General features: G+C 33.6%; 1 protein-coding gene across 4 annotated transcripts in view; it reads right to left on the bottom strand.

Annotated features, from left to right (window-relative positions):
* Positions 1–14,190, bottom strand: part of CPNE8 (copine 8) — a 276,946-nt gene that overhangs the window by 4,261 nt on the left and 258,495 nt on the right. For 2 of the 4 annotated variants that reach the window (XM_061416467.1, XM_061416470.1), the window contains 2 exons: positions 13,720–13,777; positions 8,881–8,954 (listed from right to left, as the gene is read on the bottom strand). In XM_061416467.1, coding sequence (XP_061272451.1) covers positions 8,881–8,954; positions 13,720–13,777 — 132 coding nt within the window. Of the gene's footprint in view, positions 1–1,808; positions 2,235–8,880; positions 8,955–11,827; positions 11,923–13,719; positions 13,778–14,190 lie in introns of those variants that run through there. The other 2 variants (XM_061416469.1, XM_061416468.1) reach the window with 2 other exon arrangements.

Below are 14,190 nucleotides of genomic sequence, written 5' to 3'. Positions count from 1 at the left end.
TTAATGTATACATTTATATATGCAATATAAATATTGGACTATTTTCTTACTAGTCTTTTGTTTACACTCATATCAAACTTTACAAGAAATATTTTTTTATCAAGTTTTTATCTCTTTCAAATTTAGGAAAGTAGGAACAACAACACAGAAATATAGATCAATGGAACAAAATAGAAAGCCCAGAGATAAATCCACGCACATATGCACACCTTATCTTTGACAAAGGAGGCAAGAATATACAATGGATTAAAGACAATCTCTTTAACAAGTGGTGCTGGGAAATCTGGTCAACCACTTGTAAAAGAATGAAACTAGAACACTTTCTAACACCATACACAAAAATAAACTCAAAATGGATTAAAGATCTCAACGTAAGACCAGAAACTATAAAACTCCTAGAGGAGAACATAGGCAAAACACTCTCCGACATACATCACAGCAGGATCCTCTATGACCCACCTCCCAGAATATTGGAAATAAAAGCAAAAATAAACAAATGGGACCTAATTAACCTTAAAAGCTTCTGCACATCAAAGGAAACTATTAGCAAGGTGAAAAGACAGCCTTCAGAATGGGAGAAAATAATAGCAAATGAAGCAACCGACAAACAACTAATCTCAAAAATATACAAGCAACTCCTACAGCTCAACTCCAGAAAAATAAATGACCCAATCAAAAAATGGGCCAAAGAACTAAATAGACATTTCTCCAAAGAAGACATACAGATGGCTAACAAATACATGAAAAGATGCTCAACATCACTCATTATCAGAGAAATGCAAATCAAAACCACTATGAGGTATCATTTCACACCAGTCAGAATGGCTGCGATCCAAAAGTCTACAAATAATAAATGCTGGAGAGGGTGTGGAGAAAAGGGAACCCTCTTACACTGTTGGTGGGAATGCAACCTAGTACAGCCACTATGGAGAACAGTGTGGAGATTCCTTAAAAAACTGGAAACAGAACTGCCTTATGATCCAGCAATCCCATTGCTGGGCATACACACTGAGGAAACCAGAATTGAAAGAGACACGTGTACCCCAATGTTCATCGCAGCACTGTTTATAATAGCCAGGACATGGAAGCAACCTAGATGTCCATCAGCAGATGAATGGATAAGAAAGCTGTGGTGCATATACACAATGGAGTATTACTCAGCCATTAAAAAGAATACATTTGAATCAGTTCTAATGAGGTGGATGAAACTGGAGCCTATTATACAGAGTGAAGTAAGCCAGAAGGACAAACACCAATACAGTATACTAACGCATATATATGGAATTTAGAAAGATGGTAACAATAACCCTGTGTACGAGACAGCAAAAGAGACACTGATGTATAGAACAGTCTTATGGACTCTGTGGGAGAGGGAGAGGGTGGGAAGATTTGGGAGAATGACATTGAAACACGTAAAATATCATGTAAGAAACGAGATGCTAGTCCAGGTTCGATGCATGATACTGGATGCTTGGGGCTAGTGCACTGGGACGACCCAGAGGGATGGTATGGGGAGGGAAGAGGGAGGAGGGTCTAGGATGGGGAACACATGTATACCTGTGGCAGATTCATTTTGATATTTAGCAAAACTAATACAATTATATAAAGTTTAAAAATAAAATAAAATTAAAAAAAAGAAAAAAAAAAAGGAACAACTAAATTGAACAGAACTGCAACTTAAAGCTCATTTGCCCAAACTGATTCACTTTTTTCACAAATAGGCAAAGTTAGTTGTTAGAGCAACTCTGTAGAACATTTTCCTTATACTGGATATAAGTATAAAATAAAGATGCAGAGTGTCAAGGATATGGTATATTTCCACTGAATAGAATGCATTTTTTGGTATTCTTTGTATGAATATGACAAATTGTTCAAAGTAAAAATTGGTTTGTTCCCCTAACCTGAACAGTTTAAGGGTCCAAGTTAATTTATGGTACCAGTGACCAACATACATTCATAAATGTGTGGGTGTTATTTTGAACAGAAGGTCCCTAGGTACAGTGATCAGAAATAAGTGATTAAAAGGGACAATAAACAGAAGGGTCTGATAAGTTGAGTGGAAAATAGTTACTGTAGAAGTATATGAACAATAGTCCAAGAAGAAAGAGAGTATAATTTTGTCATGAATAGTGTGAGGTTCAACATTGATAAGAGGTAAAGGAAACAGAGTCACTTGTCATTTTCATGTCTCATGTAGGGAAGTGCTTCTTGACTTACTGAAGAGTTGAATGTTCCTTTGGAAAGGATGAGATAATTTAGGTTAGTGAGTAGAACATTGTCAGCCATCTTTTTCTCTGCTCCCAACACACATATGGGATCAGGCATACTCCTGTTGATAATATCACAGGTACTCTTAACTCAGGAGCAAAGTCCATACTCAAGGGACATATCAGAATCTGTGCCCACATTTAGTAAACATAAGTTAAGTGAGATATATACCTCCCTGCTTGGTTGAAAACTAAGATTTCTTTCTTACCCATTATTTATGAACGTGTTTTAAGGATAAGTAGAGCTGTATGTATTGTGAGAACAATGATTTTGAGTCTTAGTTTTGACATTCCAGAGTGTCATAACATTGTTAAAAATAAATTTATATTTACTTCAATAAAAATTTAACACATCTTACAGCATTTGCTGGAAAAGTGGAAAAAACAGATGTTTTAATAACAAATAGATCAGGAATTACATTTTTTAGATTATGGTACTAGTACCTAAATTTGTTGTTCCTACTTTGCAGAGCTCCATTAGTGCTTTTCATGTCTAAGCCTTCAAGGTTATTATTCACCTTTTAATGGAAGATATGATTTAAATATATTTTTTAAGGGAATGACAGGCTGGATAGCAGCTGAATGAAGCCAGGATAGATGATACTGCATTATATTCAATGGCCAATCCATAGCATAAGCAAGTAAATGGAAAACCTTTACATATATTGATTTAGAAAATAACTCACTGAAGTTTTATAATAACAACAATAGAATCTCATCCTGCATGCTGTTTATATTATAGCCATATGAGAGTGAATCTTGAGACAATGAATATAATCACACATAAGACTGACTACAATGTCATATGCCAAGGTACGGCTGCTAGGAAACAATGATATAAAAATGCCTTCACACTGGACTATGCTAATATACTGTCAATAATAACTGATATTGATATTAATTTTTTGAGCAACTGGCAGTTGGAAGGCTTTCTGCTGAGTGATTTAGTACAATATCTATTTAGTTCTTATAAGGATATTATGAACTTACAAAGAAGAAAATAAAAACTTTAAGTTTCATTAACTTATCCCAAGATCAGATAGTTGTATGTATCAGAGATATTAATTAAATTCAAATTGATCTATTATACATGAACTACTACAGTGATATGAAAAGGGGAATAGATCTTCTTAATCTTAATTATAATTTGGCCTTTTAGGAGAGTGGATGCATTATAACAGAAAAGATTTTGCAATCAGAACTCTGTTGGCTTTTTTGGATCTACAGACTTGTGACCTAAATAATTTCTCACAAGTTGGTTAATATTCCATCTTGGGCTTCAGTGTCCTTATTTATAAACGTTAAAAGTCAAAGTGGCCAGTATTTTGAGGAAGATATAAAGCAATACGTTAATAAAGTGAAAGAATGGGGGAATTTATTCAAGAGTTCAGGTGGAGAGCTTTGTAAAAGGCTGTGTACACTGGGAAATTTCAAAATGTAGGGTTTTAGTCAGCCCAATGAGGTGGAAGAGTATTCCAGGTAAAATGACAAGAGAAAATAAGAGCAGAACTAGAGAAATGGGTGATGCAAAGACAATTAATTGTCCTATTTGCCTGGGCAAAGTGGGCATGCGTGTTTGCTTGTATTTGTGTATAGCTAAAAAGGAAGATTAAGGCAGACCATGTATTCTCTTAAATGCTATGTTTAGGTTTTAGAATCAAAGATATACAAAATACTTGTTAAATATTTTAGAATAAGAAATTTCAAGATTATACTGTAACTCTACTTCTTACTGGGCTTTCTGGGTAGCTCAGATGGTACAAACTTGCCTACAATGCAGGAGAACTGTGTTTGATCTCTGGATTGGGAAGATCTGCTGATGAAGGGAATGGCTACCCATTTCAGTGTCCCTGCATGGAGAATTCCATGGACAGAGGAGCCTGGGGGGCTGGAGTCAATGGCATCGCACATAGTTGGACACAATTGAGTGACTATCACTTTCATTTCACTACTTCTTACTAGCTATGTGAGTATGGACAAGAAAGATAAAACTTCATTTTTTCTTTTATAAAATATGGTAATCAAGTACTTGTCTCATAAGGTCAAGGTGAAGTAATGTTATAGCTCTTAGCCTGCCTAGCATATGAAGGACTTAATAAATGATTAAGTATTATTATTATATGAATAAGATGGATGCCACTTAAGATTTGACATAAAGGAAAAGGTCAGTTTTCGTTCTGATCGCAAAGAAGGGCAATGCAAAAATATGTTCCAACTACCACACAATTGCATTCATTTCGCATAGTAGGAAGGTAATGCTCAAAATCCTTCAAAGCAGGCTTCAAATAGTATGTGAACTGAAAATTTCCAGATAGACAAGCTGGATTTAAAAAAGACAGAAAAACCAGAGATTGAATTGCCAACATCTGTTGGATCACAGAAAAAGTAAGGGAATTCCAGAAAAACATCTACTTCTGCTTCATTGACTATGCTAAAGCCTCTGACTGTGTGGATCACAAAAAACTGTGGAAAATTCTTAAATTTGGGAATACTAGACCACCTTTTCTGCCTCCTGGGAAACCTGTATGCAGGTCAAGCAGCAACAGTTAGACCTGGATACAGAACAATGGACTGGTTCCAAATTGGGAAAGGAATATGTCAAGGTTGTATAATGTCACCCTGCTTATTTAACTTACATGCAGAGTACATTGTACAGAATGCCCCGTTGGATAAATCACAAGCTGGAATCAAGGTTGCTGGGAAAAATATTAATAACCTCAGATATGCAGATGACACCACCCTTATGGCAGAAAGTGAAGAGGAATGAAATGAGCCTCTTAATGAAGATGAAAGAGAGTAAAAAAAGCTGGCTTAAAACTCAACATTCAGAAAACTAAGATCATGGCATCTGGTTCCATCACTTCATGGCAAATAGATGGGGAAAAAGTGGAGACAGTGACTGATTTTATTTTCTTGGGCTCCAAAATCACTGTAGATGGTGACTATAACCATGAAATTTAAAGACGCTTGGTCCTTGGAAGAAAAGTTATGACAAACCAAGACTGCATATTAAAAAAGCAGAGATATGCTTTGCCAACAAAGTTCCGTAGAGTCAAAGCTATGGTTTTTCCAGTAGTCATGTATGGATGTGAGAGTTGGACCATAAAGAAGGCTGAGCGCCGAAGAACTGATGCTTTCAAACTGTTGTGCTAGAGTAGACTCTTGAGAGTCCCTTGGATAGCAAAGAGATCAAACCAGTCAATCCTAAAGGAAATCCACCCTGAATATTCATTGGAAGGACTTATGCTGAAGCTCCAATGCATTGGCCACCTGAATCAAAGAGCCAATCATTGGAAAAGACCCTGATGCTGGGAAAGATAGGAGGCAGAAGGAGAAGGTGATGACAGAGGATGAGATGTTGGATGGCAGCATCCACTTAACGGACATGAGTTTGAGAAGTCTCTGGGAGATAGTGAAGAACAGGGAAGCCTGGTGTACTGCAGTCCATGGGGTCACAAAAAGTCTGATATGACTGAGTGACTGAACAGCAACAGCAATGGAGAAGTTGGATGCCACTTAATATTTGACATAATAATAAAAATCCCATCTACCACTCCCAACTTTCTGTGGAACTCAGCTACCTTCTACCATTTACAGTTAGGCTTTTGTTTGTCCACTTAAGAAATTTGGGATATCATTTGGAGTGTGTTAACTTGATTAGCAATGTGTAAGAAATTGAAAGTAGCAAAAAGTTAAGACAGCCTAAATAGATCTTATTTTCTGACATTATTTTAACCACCAGTGTTTACAGCATTGATTATGATGACTTAGGTATTTTCTGATGGTAGGAAGATTGACAATATTATTCTTGGTGTGTCTCTGCAACCTCAATATTATAAATATTCAAGAATATTTCTATTCTTAAAAATAACTCATTTAAAAATGTTTTAGTGAATGGTAGAACCAGGAAACCTGTAATTGTGCAATGTTCTGAGATTTTAATTAAGGTGAGAGAAAAAATGCTAATTCTTCTTGAATACAATGTGATATGTAAATGATTACCCTGCAAACTATTTTTAAAAGATAATTAGCATTTAGGAACTTTTCCATAAGATTAGAAAAGGATTCATCAAATATCTTTAAATAAATATAGACATGTAAGTCAAGATGCCATTGTCACTCAGGAGGCTACTAATTCTCTGGGAAGATCCTGTTCAGTATCTGTACCATCTCATGACTTTTTCAGTTCAGCTTTATATGGTAGAATAGCTTGAGTCAATTCCTTGAGTCTTTAGCTATATATCATCAGGTGTTTTCAAAATCTTTGGTGACCTCAGTGTCACTTTATGATGATATATTAGTCTCAAGATTCTGACTTTTAATGAGAAAATTAAAGTCCTTAAAAATGTGTTGTGTTGCTGTTGTAATGCATTTATGCATTTTATATATATATATATATATAGAGAGAGAGAGAGAGAGAGAGAGAAAGAGAGAGAGAGAGAGAGAAAGATGGAGTCTGGAGATAATGAAAGAAAAGCTCAAGGGAAATTTATTGACTTGTTCAAGATCAGAATGACAACATTTTAATTTCGTAGACCTGAATCCTATCTCAATATTCTGTCCAATGTAGCAAATCCAATTAGAGACAAAAGACTTTCATGATCAAGGGAACTTTTGTTTCATAAATGAAATAACTAAAAAACTTGGTTGTCACTAACGTAATATATTAGTCACCTTAAAGGAAATCTTAAAGATATGAGCAATCTTAACCACCCTCTACTGTGTGTGTGTGCTCAGTTGTGTCTGACTCTTTGCACCCCATGGACTGTAGCCTGTGGGCTCTTCTGTCCATGGAATTTTCCAGGCAAGAATACTGGAGTGGGTTGCCATTTCCTCCCCCAGGGGATTGCCCCACCCAGGGATGGAACCTACATCTCTTGTGTCTCCTGTGTTGGCATGTAGATATTTTACCACTAGCGCCACCTGGGAGGCAGCTACCTTATAAGGGAGAGAGTAATGCCAATTTCCTTTAAGCATCATTTAGATGATACTATGAAAGATGAAGTTGCCTCTTTTAACTTTGTAAAAATGCATTAAAACAGCAACATAACACATTTTAAGGGACTTCAAATTTATACTTCCTTGCAGTAATTTGATTTTAAGGAAACTGTGAATGAAATATTATGGAGAGACTTTTAGAAAAAAGTGCAGTTACCTGGATCTATAATTATGCTAACCAGGTTAAGGTGAATAAAGTGTCTAATTATAAAAACAAAACATTGTGGGATTCTTAAATAGATTACCATATCACCATGTTCCCTTTGTCAAATGCTTTTAAACAAATTATTCACGTGTGTGTGCTTTTTAACCTAATGTGAACATTAGGTTAAAAGTTTAAATCATATTTAATTGTTTCCTTAAAAAATTGTTATACAGATGTTTCTATCGTAAAACAACTTTGCTGACTGATAAAGAACAATGCATTTGTCTTTGTCAAGATTAATCTTTTTTATTATATTCATGGATTATTTTATATTATTTTCCCTAATTTTAAAAATTATTTTTGTTGCATTTTATTGAGTGTTAAGTAATGTATTTTATATACATTAATGATTAAATCTTTACAACAATGCCAGAACACTGAAATTTAGAAAGCTCGTCCAGGTTATCACGGAGGAGAATCCAGGATTTGAACCAAATTCTATTAGATTCCAAATAGATTTTGTTAATGACTATATTATGGGTGAATATATGTTATTATTTAGGAGATAATATTGAATTCCATTATTTGCACTTTCAAAACTTAAATCATGTGCTCAAATTGTAACAGGGACTTCCATTTCCTATTTAAAAGGTGTACTTCACAGTCTTTTTTGTTTCTGACATCCTAAAAGATATAAACACTCCAAAGTATGCAGAAGTTTAATTGATTTAACTCCATTGCTTCAATCATAAACTTACTGTATTGGTTAAAATTTGGTTAAACTGATTCTTTTCTTTCTATTCCCTCCCAGAACAGACTTCAGTTAAGTATTTTTCTTGATTCTAACAGAATTATGAATCATGTGTATATATGTATATTTATAAAGAAACATATAATCTACTATTATGCTATATTTTATTATATTGTTATACAAATTATTGTTATTATATATTGCTATATTAATACATATTCTTTATATAATTTTTGTATTTATATATAATTCTAAGATCTATTTTTCTACTTTTCTAGCAATAATCTATGAGAAAAATAAAAAATTTTACATTTTTGGTTTGTTTCTACTAAGTTTAGCTAGGCTTCATATGTATCAGCTACCTTAAAATATTTTTAATCTTTATTGAGGACTAAATAATAAATAAGCATCATTAAAAGTTTGTTGTGTTTCTGAATTTTAATTTTCCTAAAGACTTCAATGATCTTTTCTGATAATAATAAAGTAAGAAAAGATACTTATTAACAATTCTGTTTTATATGTGGTGAACATGAAGTACAGGGGAAAGTAATTGGGTGCTTATTTTAGGCCCTGTTACTTAACATGCATCTCATAATCATCTGCCTAAATTAAACAGAACCTGAGGTTTGATTTCAATTTAAGCTGTTCATTTATAAATCAGAACTGACATGGACTCTTTATAATGAACAAAATAAAATAATTTTCATCAAATGTCTTACCTGCACAATGTCTCTTTCAGCATATTTTCCTCTGGAGGAAACTCTTACATCATCTCCATCCAATTCAACCATTGCTTGAAAATAAAATAGGATAATTTATCTAATGCATTTTAGCCATTATACTCTAACAATGTAGGCAATAAGGAAATCAAGATGTATGAAGTAACAATATGTCCTATGTAAAGGCAGAAAGCTTGCTGATCCTTTCATCTCCGCAGCGATTTCTTCCCCAAAACTTAATTGAATGACAATTTTACAAATGCAGAAAGCAAGCGAAGACCTCATGTGATGCTTTGAAAAGTGAGGACAGCCTATACAGTGTAGAAGTCTTTAGGTACATCTCCCATCCTAAAAATTCTCAACTCTGGGTTACATGCTTACATAATGGATTCATCAAATGAGGCTAATTCATTCAGTTTTAATGGTTTTTTCCTGACTTAAGAAACTTGGTACTAATCATTATAGAATTTCCAATAATAATTTGAACTTTATTCTCTTTGAAATTACAACAAACTATGCAATCATATTGTCTGTAATCTTTTTGTGAATAGATTTGAGGGTTCAGGATGGGGAACACATGTATATCTGTGGTGGATTCATTTTGATATTTGGCAAAACTAATACAATTATGTAAAGTTTAAAAATAAAATAAAATTAAAAAAAAAACAAAAGGCATCTTTTAGTGACTGGATAAATCATAATTTTTCTGAGGTATGATTTTTTTCATTGGTTAAAAATAATATTGACATTACATAGGTCAACTGTTATTTGGGAATGCTGTGATATAACAGGATTGATGGTATACAGTAGTGTTATGCTGCAATTGAGAACATTTTCCAGAGTTTAATGTTTTTTGGTGAGAGTTCTGTAAATAACTAATTACATGAGGAATGCTAATTTGTACTTAAAGTATAATTCTCTTACTAATAACTCATTTTGTACACACATGATATTCACCAGACTCCAGAGAGCCATTTGCAACTGTTTGCTTTTTGCCCTCTAAAAACAGTCCTCACCTTTTCACTGTTTTCTTCAGTGCTTGGATAATGCATTTCAGTTAAAGATATTTTACTGTTTTTCCTATTTTTTTTGATTGAGGTATAACTGAAAAATAACATTATATTATTTTTAGCAGTAAAATGTAATGATTCACTATTTGTGTATACTGTGAAATGATCACCATAATGAGTCTAACTGAACACACATGATTATAAATTCTTTTTCTTTTGATAAAAACTTTAAGGTCTATTCTCTTGGCCGCCTTCATATATGCAACATGGTATTAATTATACTCACCACACTGTATATTACTTCCCCATGACTTACTTATTTTATAACTAGAAGTTTGTGCCTTTTGACTTCCTTCACCTGTTTCACCCACCTCCAACCCTGGCAAGCCTCTGGCAACCATCAAACTGGTCTTTATATTGTTATGCTTTTTTTTTTTTTAACAACATGTTTTTTAAGTTTTACTTTTCTACATATTTTCAGGAATAAATATCTGGGGTGAAACATTGCCAGTACACATAATTGATAGTGAACCATCATCTAGTAATCTGCTTAGATATATAATATATGTCAATATTTAGTAAATTATATAAATTTCCATTAACAAGGCAATTAAATTATTTAAAATACAAAAAAACTTTTTTTCCTTTCCTATTTATAGGGATCTAAATAGGAAAATTCAATATACTCAAATATTTTCAATAATTAATTTCTTTTTTCTTCTAGGTTTGTTTTCAAAATTTTCATATTGCTTTGAGACATAAATGAACATTGATGGTGACATGTCATCAATCAGAGAATTTTCTCCTATATTATCTAATTTGCTAATAACTCATAATGATTACCCTACACTCACTCAAAAATAGAAAACAAAAATTAGATGATGTTCTGGGCCTCACCTTCCACAGTCCTCTACAATCTCCATTGGTCTTTGTGAGTGTTTCATTTCAGTTAAAGAAAATGGCAGTTATTCAGGCAATAATGTATTAGAATAATGTATTAGAATGTATTAGAATAAAAATATCACCCACTTTTCAGTATGTCCTTTGGGTTAAAAGGCTGCAGGTAGCAGAATTGGGAACTACACATTTGAGAGCAAGAAGAAAAGAAATGACATGTAAGTGGTGGAAGGGAAATGTTCACCCTTCAATTTTTCAGATCATCTGGTCCTTAAGGAGCCTGAAATCGTTAAGTCCCAGTTCCCCACCTGATCCCCTCTTTGGAAAAAAGATGTGTAAGAAACAGACCTGTATTTCTTTCTAGCCTTGGGAGACAAAATGATGTTAGAACCCCTTATATTTTCCCCCCTCTCCTAAACTTGGATCAAGGCAATTATATGGATACTACATTGACTTGTTGCATTTTAAGGGCAAAGAAATTCTGCTTTGAAAAAGTATACAGAAAGTTTTAAATTATTCTCATTGAAATTTAGAAATAAGATATTTAAATTCAGAAATAAGACATTACTCATTAATCTAACAGTTAATTTATATTTCTTCTACTTTCAAAGAATAGATGGCAATATGTTGTATTTCTTGCCTATGTAAACCTCTTGGTTGAAATACATGTAGATGTTGGATTTATGTAGCTAACTGAGAAAATATTCAAGTTTTACTTCAGTCTTTTCCTACTAATTTATATGCATACTATATAAACTTACTTGTGGTAGATTTGGAAGTGCCTAGAAAACGGCTCCTCTGATAAGATAATACCAACTTGAATGTAACTCAGAAATTTTCTTCCATCAGGGTGAAAACAAAAATCAGCTGTTTCAGGACCCTAATTCCCTGTTTGTAGGTTTGCCAGAGGAAAATTTCACTTTAATTCCCAGGACAGAATTCTATGGGCAGGCAACTTCCTTATGTCTATAATCTTCACTCACTCTTCCTCTTGAGAAGAGTGATTCATAGGATAACTAAGATTGGGAGATGGAACTGACCTTGAATCTCTTTTTGGAGTATTCTATCCTCAGGTTGAAGGCAATTTTTCCCTGTGGCATGAGAAATAGGCAAGGCTCTGCTGTCCAGAGGAGGCCTTGAGATAAAGGTGAGGTCATTTAATTTTGGAGCAGAAAAGAAACAAGAAATCTGAGTTTGTGCACAGGGTAACTCAGATTCTCTAATTCTGAACTACTATTAATAAAACTTACATTTTGATTTCTATTTGCGTGACTCTTGCATATTTTTTTTGTTAGTTCAAGAAGTCAGAGGGGGAAATAATGAATTTTCATACCTCAAAACTCTGATAAATAATTCATGGGGAACAAAAGAATTGAGGAAAATAAATAAGTGTGGCTATTGTATGAGGGTAGTACCCAAATAGCTGTGCCTGCTGCTTTGAATAGAAATCTATGACCAGAAATATTCACAGGAAATGTCAGTTGCTCTGTATTCACACATTATGTGTGGGAGGTTGAGGAACAAATGACTGAGGTCTTACACCTAACAATGGTCTTCCACAGGACTCTGGGAGACGTGGGATGTACCCAGTGAAAACTGCGTAATTGAGAGGCAAAAGCAAATTAGTAACTGAAAAGGAAATTATGAATTACTTTAACCTAGCAATTGGTAAAGTTTGTGAATTGTAGCCTATCACTGCTCAATGCAGATGATCAAGTACACAAAGTATTAACAAGAAAGATGTGTCTTAGTTTTCCTGACTCCAGAGAGGTAGCTCAGATTCATGCCTGATGGACAATGAAAACAGATGTAAATATTCAGAGACAGAGAAAATATTAGCAGGAGCAACAGCAAGCAGGGCTAAACTGATTTTGCTTTAGAAACTGGAAGAGTATAATGATGCAAAGTGTGACCAGCCAAGTATGGGATCAAAGGAAAGAATCTCCAAGATCAGCAATATAACTGCTGTGTTGTTTTACCTGAGACTGACAGATCTATACTGTCCGTATTGGGGAGGCACTGGTGGTTAAGCAAGAATCATCTTAGTGATGATATTATGATTAGTCACCTATGTGCCTAAATTAACCTGTAACATACCAAGAGTTGTTTCAAATATTTTTAAATTATTCTAATTTCTAAAGTTCCAAGCTAAATACTCTCATTATCAATGTAAAAACACATGAATCAGGTGAATATTATGTGGTTATACAGTTGCTATCTAGCATAGAGTTCTCTTAAAGGAATCCATCAGGTGACAAGAAACAGACTAACTTTAGAGTTTACCCAGATTACTAGTTACATGAACACCCATCACTAATTGGCATTTGAAGATGGCTTGAGCCAACAGAAACAGAAAACTACCCAATACGTGAATTTAGCATAATTATATAGTCTTATTAATAATAAATAATTATTAACTTATTTCAGATAGTCATATCCATTTTCATTTTACTTTAGTCTTTCATATGACAGAACATAAATATTTCTAAAGATAATGTCTATCAACTAGCCAAGGTCTGAAAATCCATTATTATGCTTCACAACATAGTGGTTTATTTATTTAGGGCTCACCCTTAAAAGTTTTTAGGGAACCCAGAGTGTGTTTTGCCTTAGGAACAAAAACTCAATTTATCACTCAATATTAAGGAATATTTTGAGGTACAATTCATCTATAATAAAACAGAAAACTACATGGTTGAATTAACCTATACTAGAGAGATAATGAACTACTCAGAAGACATTCTTTTAATTTGCTCACTTCAATAGACGCTATCATGTGATATCTATGTCTGTATGTACATGGACATAGTATACAAATCCACATGCACACTCATATCCCTATATGCAAAAAAAAGAGTGATAGATATGTAAGTACATGATGAGTTACAGTTAATAAATTCCCAATTAACGCTATAGAAATTTTGTTACTCACCATCAAATTCTGCTGGTCCAACACCTACTATAATTATTGACATTGGAAGTTTCGAAGCCTTCAAAGAGAATACAGAATTTGTTCACAATTAAGAAAATGAATTAGGAAAACAACTAAGAATTAGGAAGAAAATAATATCCTAAGTATTGACACTTTTTCACAGAAGTTCATTAAAATACTTTTGGACAATTTTAATATTAACACAGAATAATATACTTGACTCCACTCTTATCCTTTCTGAACTCCATACATATGCTAATTCACTTGGATTTTCTTCAGGAATGACCAGTCTTGGATAATATTATTTTTTTAAAAAACTGAGTATTTGCTTACACTTGCTATTTTCAGGCAAAATCTTCCTAAGCTGACTCTGGATATCTTTAGTCTCTTTTTTCATGTTCTCTCTCTATTTGAAGATCTTTTTGTTACTGAAAGGTGAAAAAAGATACCATATTTGTGAAAAAGTAGTGC

This window comes from Bos javanicus, chromosome 5 (genome assembly GCF_032452875.1).
Source record: "Bos javanicus breed banteng chromosome 5, ARS-OSU_banteng_1.0, whole genome shotgun sequence".
Lineage (NCBI taxonomy): Eukaryota > Metazoa > Chordata > Mammalia > Artiodactyla > Bovidae > Bos > Bos javanicus.
This window is presented reverse-complemented; position numbering and strand designations above follow the sequence as displayed.